General features: G+C 34.3%; 1 protein-coding gene across 4 annotated transcripts in view; it reads left to right on the forward strand.

Annotated features, from left to right (window-relative positions):
- The window catches only part of LOC143042883 (uncharacterized), a 69,299-nt gene that overhangs the window by 30,186 nt on the left and 23,932 nt on the right, over positions 1 to 15,181 (forward strand). For all 4 annotated transcript variants that reach the window (XM_076215378.1, XM_076215377.1, XM_076215379.1 and 1 more), the window contains exons 5-10: positions 960 to 1,152; positions 5,782 to 5,924; positions 8,241 to 8,391; positions 9,750 to 9,941; positions 12,858 to 12,986; positions 14,191 to 14,297. In XM_076215378.1, the coding sequence (XP_076071493.1) occupies positions 960 to 1,152; positions 5,782 to 5,924; positions 8,241 to 8,391; positions 9,750 to 9,941; positions 12,858 to 12,986; positions 14,191 to 14,297 (915 nt within the window). The remainder of the gene's footprint in view (positions 1 to 959; positions 1,153 to 5,781; positions 5,925 to 8,240; positions 8,392 to 9,749; positions 9,942 to 12,857; positions 12,987 to 14,190; positions 14,298 to 15,181) is intronic.

The raw sequence follows: 15,181 nt of genomic DNA on the forward strand, positions 1-15,181 counted from the left end.
AAAATTTAGATTTTTAGCTATCTATTGGAAAGTAGAATGCTTATGCTACATAAATATGAGCTGTTTTTGACAATACAATGCACATATATCGGGTACTAGCATCATTAAGTCATGCTAAATTACTGACATCTTCACAGTTACCTAGCATTTTAGTTAAATTTTTTTACGGTCCTCGTCTGAAATGAAAGCAGGTGCATTTGTGTTCATTCTTAATATTGAAATGTAAGTTGTATTTGATGATTATGCATAACATATATAAAGGCTGAGGATGAATGAGGATGTGGCCACTTTCTTTTTTGACAATCACCGTCTAAAAAGTGACATTTTTTGGCATATTTAATAGATTTGTCATATTAAGGCTTGAATCAGAGCGTTTTAAATGACCAAATCAGTTCAAATCTTTCATATTAACTAATTGGATCAACTGAAATAGACACTTAAGTTTTAAAAAGTGTCCAAAATCTTTCATCAGATGAACCTGAAATTTGAGTTCAAAATCAGCCCTTACTGGACCTACTCCTTAGACTTTGGACCCCAATTTCACGGTCCACTGAACATAGAAAATGAAAATGCAAGTTTCAGGTTAAAGTTTTTGGTCAAGGTAGTTTTTGATGAAGTTGAAGTCCAATCAACTTGAAACTTGGTACACATGTTCCCTATAGTATGATCTTTTTAATTTTGATGCCAAATTAGATTTTTTACCCAGTTCACATTCCATTCGAACGTGGAAAATGATAGTGGGAGTGGGGCATCCATGTAATTTGGACACATTCTTGTTTGTCATGCTTGAAGATATTGATTTGATAATAGGTATATAGTTTTATCATGACAGGTTACAGATATAGGTCAAATTTGGTTCAGTGTGATGATTTTGTGTAGAGTTATGGTCCTTTAACTGGTCTATGTATTGCAATGCAATACTCCCAGAATAATTGTTTTATAATTTATTATATTTTCAGTGAGGGTGAAAGCAATGTATCTATCTGAAGCAGGAAGGATGTTTCTACAGTTTGGAGACGGTGATTCTGCTGTTAGATATTTCCATTTAGCCAAAGATGCCTTAGCAACAAAACAAAAACACAACAAACAAGATATTGTGACAGAAATTGACAGACAAACTAGGATGCTATGTGCAGCCTCTAATGATGTTGGGTAAGACACTGTAGATTTAGGATGTTATGTGCTGCCTCTAATGATGTTGGGTAAGACACTGTAGATTTAAGATGCTATGTGCAGCCTCTAATGATGTTGGGTAAGACACTGTAGATTTAGGATGTTATGTGCTGCCTCTAATGATGTTGGGTAAGACACTGTAGAATTAAGATGCTATGTGCAGCCTCTAATGATGTTGGGTAAGACACTGTAGATTTAGGATGCTATGTGCAGCCTCTAATGATGTTGGGTAAGACACTGTAGATTTAGGATGCTATGTGCAGCCTCTAATGATGTTGGGTAAGACACTGTAGATTTAAGATGCTATGTGCAGCCTCTAATGATGTTGGGTAAGACACTGTAGATTTAGGATGCTATGTGCAGCCTCTAATGGTGTTGGGTAAGACACTAGATATAGGATGCTATTTGCAGCCTCTAATGATGTTGGGTAAGACACTGTAGATTTAAGATGCTTTGTGCAGCCTCTAATGATGTTGGGTAAGACACTGTAGATTTAAGATGCTATGTGCTGCCTCTAATGATGTTGGGTAAGACACTGTAGATTTAAGATGCTATGTGCAGCCTCTAATGATGTTGGGTAAGACACTATAGATTTAGGATGCTATGTGCTGCCTCTAATGATGTTGGGTAAGACACTGTAGATTTAGGATGCTATGTGCAGCCTCTAATGATGTTGGGTAAGACACTAGATTTAGGATGCTATGTGCAGCCTCTAATGATGTTGGGTAAGACACTGTAGATTTAGGATGCTATGTGCAGCCTCTAATGATGTTGGGTAAGACACTGTAGATTTTAGATGCTATGTGCAGCCTCTAATGATGTTGGGTAAGACACTGTAGATTTAAGATGCTTTGTGCAGCCTCTAATGATGTTGGGTAAGACACTGTAGATTTAGGATGCTATGTGCAGCCTCTAATGATGTTAGGTAAGACACTGTAGATTTAAGATGCTATGTGCAGCCTCTAATGATGTTGGGTAAGACACTGTAGATTTAGGATCCTATGTGCAGCCTCTAATGATGTTGGGTAAGACACTGTAGATTTAGGATCCTATGTGCAGCCTCTAATGATGTTGGGTAAGACACTGTAGATTTAAGATGCTATGTGCAGCCTCTAATGATGTTGGGTAAGACACTGTAGATTTAGGATGCTATGTGCAGCCTCTAATGATGTTGGGTAAGACATTGTAGATTTAGGATGCTATGTGCAGCCTCTAATGATGTTGGGTAAGACACTGTAGATTTAGGATGCTATGTGCAGCCTCTAATGATGTTAGGTAAGACACTGTAGATATAGGATGCTATGTACAGCCTCTAATGATGTTGGGTAAGACACTGTAGATTTAGGATGCTATGTGCAGCCTCTAATGATGTTGGGTAAGACACTGTAGATTTAGGATGCTATGTGCAGCCTCTAATGATGTTGGGTAAGACACTGTAGATTTAGGATGCTATGTGCAGCCTCTAATGATGTTGGGTAAGACACTGTAGATTTAAGATGCTATGTGCTGCCTCTAATGATGTTGGGTAAGACACTGTAGATTTAGGATGCTATGTGCAGCCTCTAATGATGTTGGGTAAGACACTGTAGATTTAGGATGCTATGTGCAGCCTCTAATGATGTTGGGTAAGACACTGTAGATTTAGGATGCTATGTGCAGCCTCTAATGATGTTGGGTAAGACACTGTAGATTTAGGATGCTATGTGCAGCCTCTAATGATGTTAGGTAAGACACTGTAGATATAGGATGCTATGTACAGCCTCTAATGATGTTGGGTAAGACACTGTAGATTTAGGATGCTATGTGCAGTCTCTAATGATGTTGGGTAAGACACTGTAGATTTAGGATGATATGTGCAGCCTCTAATGATGTTGGGTAAGACACTGTAGATTTAGGATCCTATGTGCAGCCTCTAATGATGTTGGGTAAGACACTGTAGATTTAGGATTCTATGTGCAGCCTCTAATGATGTTGGGTAAGACACTGTAGATTTAAGATGCTATGTGCTGCCTCTAATGATGTTGGGTAAGACACTGTAGATTTAAGATGCTATGTGCAGCCTCTAATGATGTTGGGTAAGACACTGTAGATTTAGGATGCTATGTGCTGCCTCTAATGATGTTGGGTAAGACACTGTAGATTTAGGATGCTATGTGCAGCCTCTAATGATGTTGGGTAAGACACTGTAGATGTAGGATGCTATGTGCAGCCTCTAATGATGTTGGGTAAGACACTGTAGATGTAGGATGCTATGTGCAGCCTCTAATGATGTTGGGTAAGACACTGTAGATGTAGGATGCTATGTGCAGCCTCTAATGATGTTGGGTAAGACACTGTAGATTTAGGATGCTATGTGCTGCCTCTAATGATGTTGGGTAAGACACTGTAGATTTAAGATGCTATGTGCAGCCTCTAATGGTGTTGGGTAAGACACTGTAGATTTAGGATGCTATGTGCTGCCTCTAATGATGTTGGGTAAGACACTTGATTAAGGATGCAATCTTGTGGGGGCATATTTTTGAGGGATTATTTTTTCATATTTATAAATTAACTGTTTACATAACTTCTGAATTTTGAAATACTATATAAGGCCTTTCTACCTCAAGAATATATTACCTTAGATGTATTTAGCATAACTTTTAGAAATTTAGGTCTTCAATGCACTTCAAGATCGTACTTTATTTGGCCTTTTTTTAGCTCACCTGGCACGAAGGGCCAAGTGAGCTTTTCTCATCACTTGGCGTCCGTCATCCGTCATCCCTCATCCTTGTTAACTTTTTTATACGACCGCAAAAATTGAAAATTTTTTGGTTGTATATTGGTATCACGTTGGCGTCGTTGTCGTCGTTGTCGTCGTCCTAATACTTTTAGTTTTCGCACTCTAACTTTAGTAAAAGGGAATAGAAATCTATGAAATTTTAACACAAGGTTTATGACCACAAAAGGAAGGTTAGGATTGATTTTGGGAGTTTTGGTTCCAACAGTTAAGGAATTAGGGGCCAAAAAAGGGCCCAAATAAGCATTATTCTTGGTTTTTGCACAATAACTTTAGTATAAGTAATTAGAAATCAATGAAAACACAAGGTTTATGACACAAGGTTTATGACCACAAAAGAAAGGTTGGGATTGATTTTGGGAGTTGAAATCCCAACAGTTTAGGAATTAAGGGCCAAAAAGGGGCCCAAATAAATGGCAAATAAGCATTATTCTTGGTTTTTCGCAGCATAACTTTAGTATAAGTAAATAGAAATCTATGAAAGTTAAACACAAGGTTTATGACCATAAAAGGAAGGCTGGGTTTGATTTTGGAAGTTTTGGTCCCAACAGTTTAGGTATAAGGGGCCCAAAGGGTCCAAAATTGAACTTTGTTTGATTTCATCAAAAATTGAATAATTGGGGTTCTTTGATATGCCGAATCTAACTGTGTATGTAGATTCTTAATTTCTGGTCCCGTTTTCAAATTGATCTACATTAAGGTCCATAGGGTCCAAAATTAAACTTAATTTGATTTTAACAAAAATTGAAACCTTGGGGTTCTTTGATATGCTGAATCTAAAAATGTACTTAGATTTTTGATTATTGGCCAAGTTTTCAAGTTGGTCCAAATCAGGGTCCAAAATTAAACTTTGTTTGATTTCATCAAAAATTGAATAATTGGGGTTCTTTGATATGCCGAATCTAACTGTGTATGTAGATTCCTAATTTTTAGGCAGTTAAGCTGCCTTATGCGAGCACCCTAGATTTGTGTTCTACCCAATTTTTTACTCCTCTATATTGTAGGTTATTGAGTTAGCAGAAACTCATTTTGTACTCCTCTATATTGTAGGTTGTTGAGTGACCAGAAACTCATTTTGTACTCCTCTATATTGTAGGTAATTGAGTTACCAGAAACTCATTTTGTACTCCTCTATATTGTAGTTTATTGAGTTACCAGAAACTCATTTTGTACTCCTCTATATTGTAGGTTATTGAGTTACCAGAAACTCATTTTGTACTCCTCTATATTGTAGGTTATTAAGTTACCAGAAACTCATTTTGTACTCCTCTATATTGTAGGTTATTGAGTTACCAGAAACTCATTTTGTACTCCTCTATATTGTAGGTTATTGAGTTACCAGAAACTCATTTTGTACTCCTCTATATTGTAGGTTATTGAGTTACCAGAAACTCATTTTGTACTCCTCTATATTGTAGGTTATTGAATTACCAGAAACTCATTTTGTACTCCTCTATATTGTAGGTTATTAAGTTACCAGAAACTCATTTAGTACTCCTCTATATTGTATGTTATTAAGTTACCAGAAACTCATTTTGCACTCCTCTATATTGTAGGTTATTAAGTTACCAGAAACTCATTTTGTACTCCTCTATATTGTAGGTTATTGAGTTACCAGAAACTCATTTTGTACTCCTCTATATTGTAGGTTATTGAATTACCATAAACTCATTTTGTACTCCTCTATATTGTAGGTTATTTAGTGACTAGAAACTCATTTTGTACTCCTCTATATTGTAGGTTATTTAGTGACTAGAAACTCATTTTGTACTCCTCTATATTGTAGGTTATTAAGTTACCAGAAACTCATTTTGTTCTCCTCTATATTGTAGGTTATTAAGTTACCAGAAAGCAGATCGATCATTGGCAGCTTGGACGTCAGCCATATCTACACAATTACCAGAATCTATAGAGTGTGCTGGTCCCCTGTCTGCGTTTGATGCATTCTTGTGTTATTTTGGAAGTTATTGGCATGGTTTGTATAGACCTTTAGTATCTATAAAATTACAGTATTTTCATAACAAGTGCCACTATGCAATTGCTTGGGATCCTGGACATGGCCATGGTCAATAAGTTAATTCTAATTGGTTTAAATAGATGTTCCGAAACATTATCAGAATACTGTCATGTGATTTAAAACCTTCAGTCAGGATTCTACTTCGTCAAAATTATCTCCCCATTACGCCAGTTCATTTTCACAATCGTAGAAATGGAAGCCATTGTAGGGAAGCACTGCCAATTTTGCTCTTGAAAACCGATAAATTTATCCACATTGCACCATTACGATCCTTATATGTCAGTTGTATTTTAAAAGACAAATGTATCAATTAGCTAATGAGCATCAGTAAATGATCTTGTCTGCATTGATTCAACTTAAAACTATTGTCTGATCAGTTGTCAGGTGGAATTTTCAAAATTCATAAACTTTAAAAAAAAATTATAATTAAATATTTCGTGGAAGGGCAGACTAGAATTTTTTAATGGTTGGAGACTACAAACCCTAGTTATCACACACAAAAAGTTATAATTTTTCGAAGATATGCATTTTCATCATCCAACTTGAAAGACTGTCGTCAATTACTTTTAGTAAAAAAAATAGCTATTCGAACACACCTACTCTGTTTTTGTGATTCATTAGATAGGTATTTCACTTGACCCATATATTTCATCTTTAAGTACTGTGATTTTTTTATATTATAAAGTCAACGTGTAGCTTTGATATATAAAAATGATGGAATCTGAAGCGAGACGATGTATGAAATATTCTTGCTTTGTGCCATATCAAGACAAAATACTCAACTCAAACAAGCCCTAACATAAAAAAGGTGCACTCGATTGTCTCTTTTCGAAACAGTTGTTACCCATTTTTTGGAATTTTTTCTTGAGTAACGTAATGGAAGGGCAGACACAAAAATTACTGAACTAATAGATTGATATGTTTTCTGTCCGTGGTAATTTTTTTTTTTAAATCGGAGGTTATGCATTTTCTACATCCAACTTGAAAGATACCCATGTTGTCGACTTGATATCTAATTGTTCTGCTTAAATATGTACTAGATAAATTGAAAACTTATGAAAATGGTGTTTTTAAAATGAAACACTTCGTAATTGAGAAGAAAATTGTCATTTTATTTGTTAACTGGATTTTTGTGACAAAAATGTCGGTTATTGATTTGGGGATGTACGTCGGGCTGCCGGTCGGGCGGTCGGTCGGTCGGTCGGTCGGGTTGGTGGGCGGCAATCAAATGTTGTCCGTGCATTAACTCATGAACCGTTCAACCAAAGCTTTTAAAATTTTGATATGTTGTTACTGACAACTAAATGAAGGTCAAGTTCAATAATGACGATTTTGACTTTTACTGTTCAGGAGTTATGGTTCTTGAAAGATCGAAAAATGGAGTTTTCAGTCGTGTCCGTGCATTTACGCATGAACTGTTCTACCAAAGCTTCCCAAATTTTTATATGTTGTTACTGATGACTAAATGGGGGTCAAGTTCAATAATGACGATTTTGACTTTTACTGTTCAGGAGTTATGGTTCTTGAAAGATTGAAAAATGGAGTTTCCAGTTGTGTCCGTGCCTTTACGCATGAACTGTTCTACCAAAGCTTCCCTAATTTTAATGTGTTGTCACTGATGACAAAATGGAGGTCAAGTTCAATAATGACGATTTTGACATTTACCGTTCAGGAGATATGGTTCTTGAAAGATTGAAAATTGTGTTTCCAGTCGTGTCCGTGCATTTTCTCATGAACCATTCAACCAAAGCTTTTGAAATTTTTATATGTTGTTACTGATGACAAAATAAAGGTCAAGTTGAATAATGACGATTCTGACTTTTACCGTTCAGGAGTTATAGTTCTTGAAAGATCGTAAAATGGCGTTTCCATTCACGCTGTTGCATTTACTCATGAACCATTCAATCTAAGCTTTTCAAATTTTTATATGTTGGTACTGATGACAAAATGTAGGTCAAATTTGATATTGACGATTTTCACTTTCACCATTCATCAGTAATGGTTCTTGTGATATTGCCAGGACACAAATAAATGTTAATAAATCCGGTTTGCTGTCGTTGTGACAGCCTCTTGTTTCTATTAACTTTAAAAAAATTTGTCACCATAGTAAACATTACAGTAAGCATTTATCGCCTTCTCTAAGAAAGAGCTTCGATTTTTTTGTTCTATTTAAACCAGGTTTCCGCCTGCTTATTTATAGGATATAAAAACATTTTGTGATTTATTGTCCTGTGAAAATATCATAGATAACAATAAATATTTATTTGTATTCAGAGGCAACTGGTTCCCTGTATGATGAGGCTATTAAACGTTTACAGACTCTGACAGAGAAAGAAAAATATCTGTACTATTATCTATCCATGGTGTACGCATTACAGGGTAAAACGGAGGAGTCATCTAAAATGTATCGCAGATTTACTGCTAAGTGAGTCAAACATTTGTTAAAAGAAAAACATATAGCTTAATTGCTAATGGATTAAGAATTGTATTTAAAAAGAATATCTATACCCTATATCAGGTTTTTGCTTGTGTTTAACTTTTGCTTTTTTTACAGCACTAAATAAAACACAAAATATTTACCTATCATAAATTCCCAAAGATGGGATCGCTGTATAAAGGTTTCATACATTATCCTGTTAATTATCAAGTATACATAAAATTAATTATAGACTTTTTTCACCCTAAGGGGGAATTATATTCATAGGAAAATTAGTCTTTTGTGCATAATATGCATATTTAATTAGGATCTGTATTTTGAAATGGCTAATCATGATACTTTAACAACACAGAAATGGTTCAGACATAGATGCTAATGAGGCAATGACAATGACATATGATAAATAGGCAATATTGATTATAGGCAACCATACAGACTATATCAATGAGCAAAACTTGATGTAGGAATCAATAAAAGGTTCTAACATTACAAAATGCATCTTTGCTAGCCAAGGGTCATGATCCACTTCTACCCTTGGCAGATTAAGCCAATATTTGTGATAACAATGTTGCATTATCTATCAGTAGATTAAAGTCATGCCCATTCTGAATACATTATTTTTGACCAATGGTAGCACTTGAACTCTTCAATTTGGAGGCAAAAACATGGTAGCGTCTAGATTCTGCACACTTGGTAAAGCATGAAATGAAAAGATACGTTGACATTCATGCATTTGACTGTGCTAGAAACATACATAGGAACTTCTATTAGTCGATTAAAAACATTCAAATTGTCACTAAATATAGTTGTATGTTTAGGTATGTAAAGACTTGTTGCACAATAAGCACGTGGCAATTGTTTACATACACTTTCTACATTTACATGTGATCATGTTATATTCGCTTTTTGATTGGATGCAGCGAGTTTCCACTGCAACCATTGAAAATCATTACCTTATGTCTCGGAAATTATATCTCAATCCGCCAAGGGTGAGAGGAGGGAAGTAGATTTGTAACCCTTGGCTAGCGAAGATGTACAAAATGTTAATCAATTAAAAAAAAAAACTCACAGCCTGATTTATGAGTTATGACAAAACAATAAACTAAAAATAGATATAACAGACAGCAACCAATGACAACCACTGAACTTAGGAGGTAGAAAAGTGAACATTGAATAAATGTTAAAGATTAATCCCCCACTTTTTGTTAGTACATCAAGTGTTTTAAGGGTATTAGGATGATTACAGATTGAGTTTGCAAGTTTGTTCAGGTTGGTCTACATTTTTTGAGATAGCTATAGGGGGAGCATTCATGTCATGCTGATCGATATAAAATGTAAATTTGTAGTGTATCATCAAATAGTCCTCACCCAGGATCAACAAGTTTTAGACACAACATTAAAAAACCATGGCAACCACTGATAGATAAGGTCATAGACCAGGGGTCACTACCTACACCATTGAAGGTCGTCTGGAGGATACAACTGTTACTACCTAAATGTTCTAATCCCCAAAAGGAGCGTGGACATTTGTATGATCAGTAAGTAAAGTATATGTTCTACTGATAAGATAATAAGACTTTAAATGATCAGTTAGCATTGTTTATACTTAGATATCCCATTAGTTTGGTGAAATGATACAGTTAGCATTGTTTATACCTAGATATACCAAGAGTTCTCTGGAATGATACAGTTAGCATTGTTTATACATAGATATCCCAAGAGTTCTGTGGAATGATACAGTTAGCATTGTTTATACTCAGATATCCCAAGAGTTCTGTGGAATGATACAGTTAGCATTGTTTATACTTAGATATCCCAAGAGTTCTGTGGAATGATACAGTTAGCATTGTTTATACCTAGATATCCCAAGAGTTCTGTGGAATGATACAGTTAGCATTGTTTATACCTAGATATCCCAAGAGTTCTGTGGAAAGATACAGTTATCATTGTTTATACCTAGATATCCCAAGAGTTCTGTGGAATGATACAGTTAGCATTGTTTATACCTAGATATCCCAAGAGTTCTGTGGAACGATACAGTTAGCATTGTTATACCACCGCAAAAATTTTAATTTTTCGTCGTATATTGCTATCACGTTGGGGTCGTCGTCCTGCGTCGTTGTCGTCGTCCGAATACTTTTAGTTTTCGCACTCTAACTTTTGTAAAAGTGAATAGAAATCAATGAAATTTTAACACAAGGTTTATGACCACAAAAGGAAGGTTGGGATTGATTTTGGATGTTTTGGTCCCAACATTTTAGGAATTAGGGGCCAAAAAGGGCCCAAATAAGCATTTTCTTGGTTTTCGCATTATAACTTTAGTTTAAGTGAATAGAAATCTATTAAATTTTGACACAAGGTTTATGACCACAAAAGGAAGGTTGGGATTGATTTTGGGAGTTTTGGTTCCTACAGTTTAGGAATTAGGGGCCAAAAAAGGGCCTAAATAAGCATTATTCTTGGGTTTCCCACAATAACTTTAGTATAAGTAAATAGAAATCTACGAAATTTAAACAGAAGGTTTATGACCATAAAAGGAAGGTTGGGTTTGATTTTGGGAGTATTGGTATAACAGTTTAGAAATAAGGGGCCCAAAGGGTCCAAAATTGAACTTTGTTTGATTTCATCAAAAATTGAATAATTGGGGTTCTTTAATATGCCGAATCTAACTGTGTATGTAGATTCTTAATTTTTGGTCCCGTTTTCAAATTGGTCTACATTAAGGTCCAAAGGGTTCAAAATTAAACTTAGTTTGATTTTAACAAAAATTGAATCCTTGGTGTTCTTTAATATGCTGAATCTAAAAATGTACTCAGATTTTTTATTATTGGCCCAGTTTTCAAGTTGGTCCAAATCGGGGTCCAAATTTAAACTTTGTTTGATTTCATCAAAAATTGAATAATTGGGGTTCTTTGATATGCCAAATCTAACTGTGTATGTAGATTCTTAATTTTTGGTCCCGTTTTCAAATTGGTCTACATTAAAGTCCAAAGAGTCCAAAATTAAACTAAGTTTGATTTTAACAAAAATTGAATTCTTGGGCTTTTTGGATATGCTGAATCGAAACATGTACTTAGATTTTTGATTATGGGCCCAGTTTTCAAGTTGGTTCAAATCAGGATCCAAAATTATTATATTAAGTATTGTGCAATAGCAAGATATTTTCAATTGCACAGTATTCAGCAATAGCAAGAAATCTTCAATTGCACAGTATTGTGCAATAGCAAGAAATTTTCAATTGCACAGTATTGCGCAATAGCAAGAAATCTTCAATTGCACAGTATTGTGCAATAGCAAATATTTTCAATTACTCAGTATTGCACAATAGCAAGAAATATCTAATTGCAATTTCAATTGGAGTTATCTTTCTTTGTCCAGAATAGTAGTTGAATCAACTTAAATCTTTGTTTTATACAATATATATAATTAATATTTCAATTGGAGTTATCTTTCTTTGTCCAGAATAGTAGTTGAATCAATTTAAATCATTGTTTTATACAATATACAATGTATATTCACTTTTTCTACCAACTGATAAATTAAAACAATCTTTACCATTCAGTGATAACAAGCACTTTATTTAACATTTTAATATTTTATGATGTATTTAAATGAGTAGTTATTGTTGCAAACTCCATTAGAAATTTGAATTGAGATCAGTTTTGGAAAAAGGAAAGGGGGATGTGAAAACAAAACGGGTTTGGGGGTTAAATTTTTCTCATTTCAGATTTCATAAATAAAAAGAAAATTTCTTCAAACATTTTTTTGAGAGGATTAATATTCAACAGCATAGTGAATTGCACAAAGGCAAAATAAATATTTTAAGTTCATTAGACCACATTCATTCTGTGACAGAAACCTATGCTGTGTCAACTATTTAATCACAATCCAAATTTAGAGCTAAATCCAGCTTGAATGTTGTGTCCATACTTGCCCCAACCATTCAGGGTTCAACCTCTGCGGTTGTATAAAGCTACGCCCTGCGGAGCATCTGGTGTATACCATGATATCCCAAGAGTTCTGTGGAATGATACAGTTATCATTGTTTATACCTAGATATCCCAAGAGTTCTGTGGAATGATACAGTTAGCATTGTTTATACCTAGATATCCCAAGAGTTCTGTGGAATGACACAGTTAGCATTGTTTATACCCAGATATCCCAAGAGTTCTGTGGAATGATACAGTTAGTATTGTTTATACCTAGATATCCCAAGAGTTCTGTGGAATGACACAGTTAGCATTGTTTATACCTAGATATCCTATTAGTTTGGTAAATTATTAAGTTAGCATTGTTTATACCTAGATATCCTATTAGTTTGGTAAATTATTAAGTTAGCATTGTTTATACTTAGATATCCAAAGAGTTTAGTGAAATAATACAGTTTGTACTATTTATGCTCAGATATCTCAAGAGTTAGGCTAAATGATACAGTTTGTACTATTTATTCTTAGATATCCACACGAAGCTGCTAGAAGAAGCAATGACCTGAACTTACGAATCAGTGGAGATGGTTACTTGACCGGTGATATGCAGATGGTGCTGCCACCTATGAGGGGAATTTATCTTGATTTGTACACAGGGTATATATATTACCATGTATGAGACATCATCAACAACTGTGATTAAAAAAAAACCAAAAATAACCTTTTTTCTTTCTTGTTCAATAAATAGCTGAATAAATTGAACAAAAATCTTTAAGTATTTCTATTGTAAAGCACTAGGTTGTGATTTTTTATTGGGGTTGTTGTCCTAACTGTTTAAGGAATGACTGTTATATTTTTTCTCTCTATATGAAGAAATAAGATAAAAAAAAATGTGGTGCACACTGAATAACCCATGTAGCATGTTATTTTAAAGTGTGCACCATATTTTTTATGTTATTTTGAAAAGACAGAAAAAATATAACATTCATTCCTAATAATTTAATTCTAAATTCCATTTTGCGGTGGCTCAAGCCTATTCGAAGTTTTTGTCAGAAGTGCTGTATTTTTTGTTATTTTAATCTTGATAGAGAGTGAATCAAATTGGTTAAAAAAAAATAGGGGGTCCCGGACCATTTAAGCTCGGAATATAGAGGTATGTAAAAGGGACCATTTTTCAATGAAATGATAGGGAAAGTAGAGGTGATGACATATTTTTATCCGAATATCAAAAAAACGTTCTGTGACACTTGGTGCAAAACTGTAATATAAAAAGCTGAAATATAGCGTTAAAGAATGAGCAAATAAAAAACATAGGTCACTGATAAGGAAAAAAAGATTTAGCCTTAAACCCAAAATTTGGTGGAAAATGGTAAAATTGGGTGAAATGTCATTTTGAGTCTTTTACAGATACACATAGTAACGATAATACTTTGTTAGTGTCATAAGTACAATAATTTAACATTTTTAATCAATCAAAATATTTAAAAAAAAGTATAATGAATGTACGACACAAACTTTTCGTGTGCATGGTAATTATTGCATGAAATTATGCGCAGTCGAATAGTCCAAATCTACCTTAAGCGGCAGTAAATTGTGAAAAAACGTTGATGACCTCACGGTCACATGACAAAATTATGTCTATGAGCTGATAGGCAAAGCAATGTCAGCCAATCACATTAATTAAAAATTGAATAGGAATAGTATGGCCCTGCCCCCTCATCATTGTTCATAGACTTTGAATTGTTTGCATAGTTCAAGTTTAGGTATTATTAACCTTTGAAACTTTGTAAGATTTTATACAGAGAGAATGAATGTGTGGTTTATTATTTATTAATACGTTAATATACTATTTATTTTGTAGAAATATACATCTGACTAAAATTCCATCCTCAACAGAAGTTTGGAGACAGTACGTGACATTTAATATGTGTTACGTAAATAAACATGAAAATCCTCAGTTAATTCAAGGTTAGATATGTGTTATTTAGATAGATACAATAGTATTTGGTTAGATATGATAAAGTTAAAAGAAAAAGTTTTTTTTTAGTTATTGCCCTTGGATGGATAAATAATGTGCCAGGCAGGGCACTGTGCAGCTCTGTTCTTTTATTGGTTATAGCTTTATACTGAAAATGGATAAAGCCATGAGGTCATTTTGCATTAGTGTTAACCAGAAGAAGCAATTTTTATACGACCGCAAAAATAAAAAAAAAATTTGTTGTATATTTGTATCACATCGTTGTCGTCTTTGTCGTTGTCTTCAGCGTCGTCCAAAGACGGATGACTTCCGGATAATTACTTTAGTATAAGTTGATAGAAATCAATAAAATTTTAACACAAGGTTTATGACCACAAAAGAACGGTTGGGATTGATTTTGGGAGTTTTGGTTTCAACAGTTTAGGAATTAGGGGCCAAAAAAGGGCCCAAATAAGCATTTTCTTGGTTTTCGCACAACAACTTTAGTTTAAGTAAATAGAAATCAATGAAATTTAAACACAATGTTAATGACTACAAAAGGAAGGTTGGTATTGATTTTGGGAGTTTAGGTCCCAACAGTTTAGGAATTAGGGGCCAAAAAGGGACCCAAATAAGCATTTTTCTTGGTTTTCGCACCATAACGTTAGTACAAGTAAATAGAAATCTATGAAATTTAAACACAAGGTTTATGACCATAAAAGGAAGGTTGGTATTGATTTTGGGAGTTTTGGTCCCAACATAATAAGGGGCCCAAAGGGTCCAAAATTAAACTTTGTTTGATTTCATCAAAATTGAATAATTGGGGTTCTTTGATATGCCGAATCTAACTGTCATGACTGTGTATGTAGATTCTTAACTTTTGGTCCCGTTTTCA

This window comes from Mytilus galloprovincialis, chromosome 8 (assembly GCF_965363235.1).
Source record: "Mytilus galloprovincialis chromosome 8, xbMytGall1.hap1.1, whole genome shotgun sequence".
In the NCBI taxonomy this organism is placed as follows: domain Eukaryota; kingdom Metazoa; phylum Mollusca; class Bivalvia; order Mytilida; family Mytilidae; genus Mytilus; species Mytilus galloprovincialis.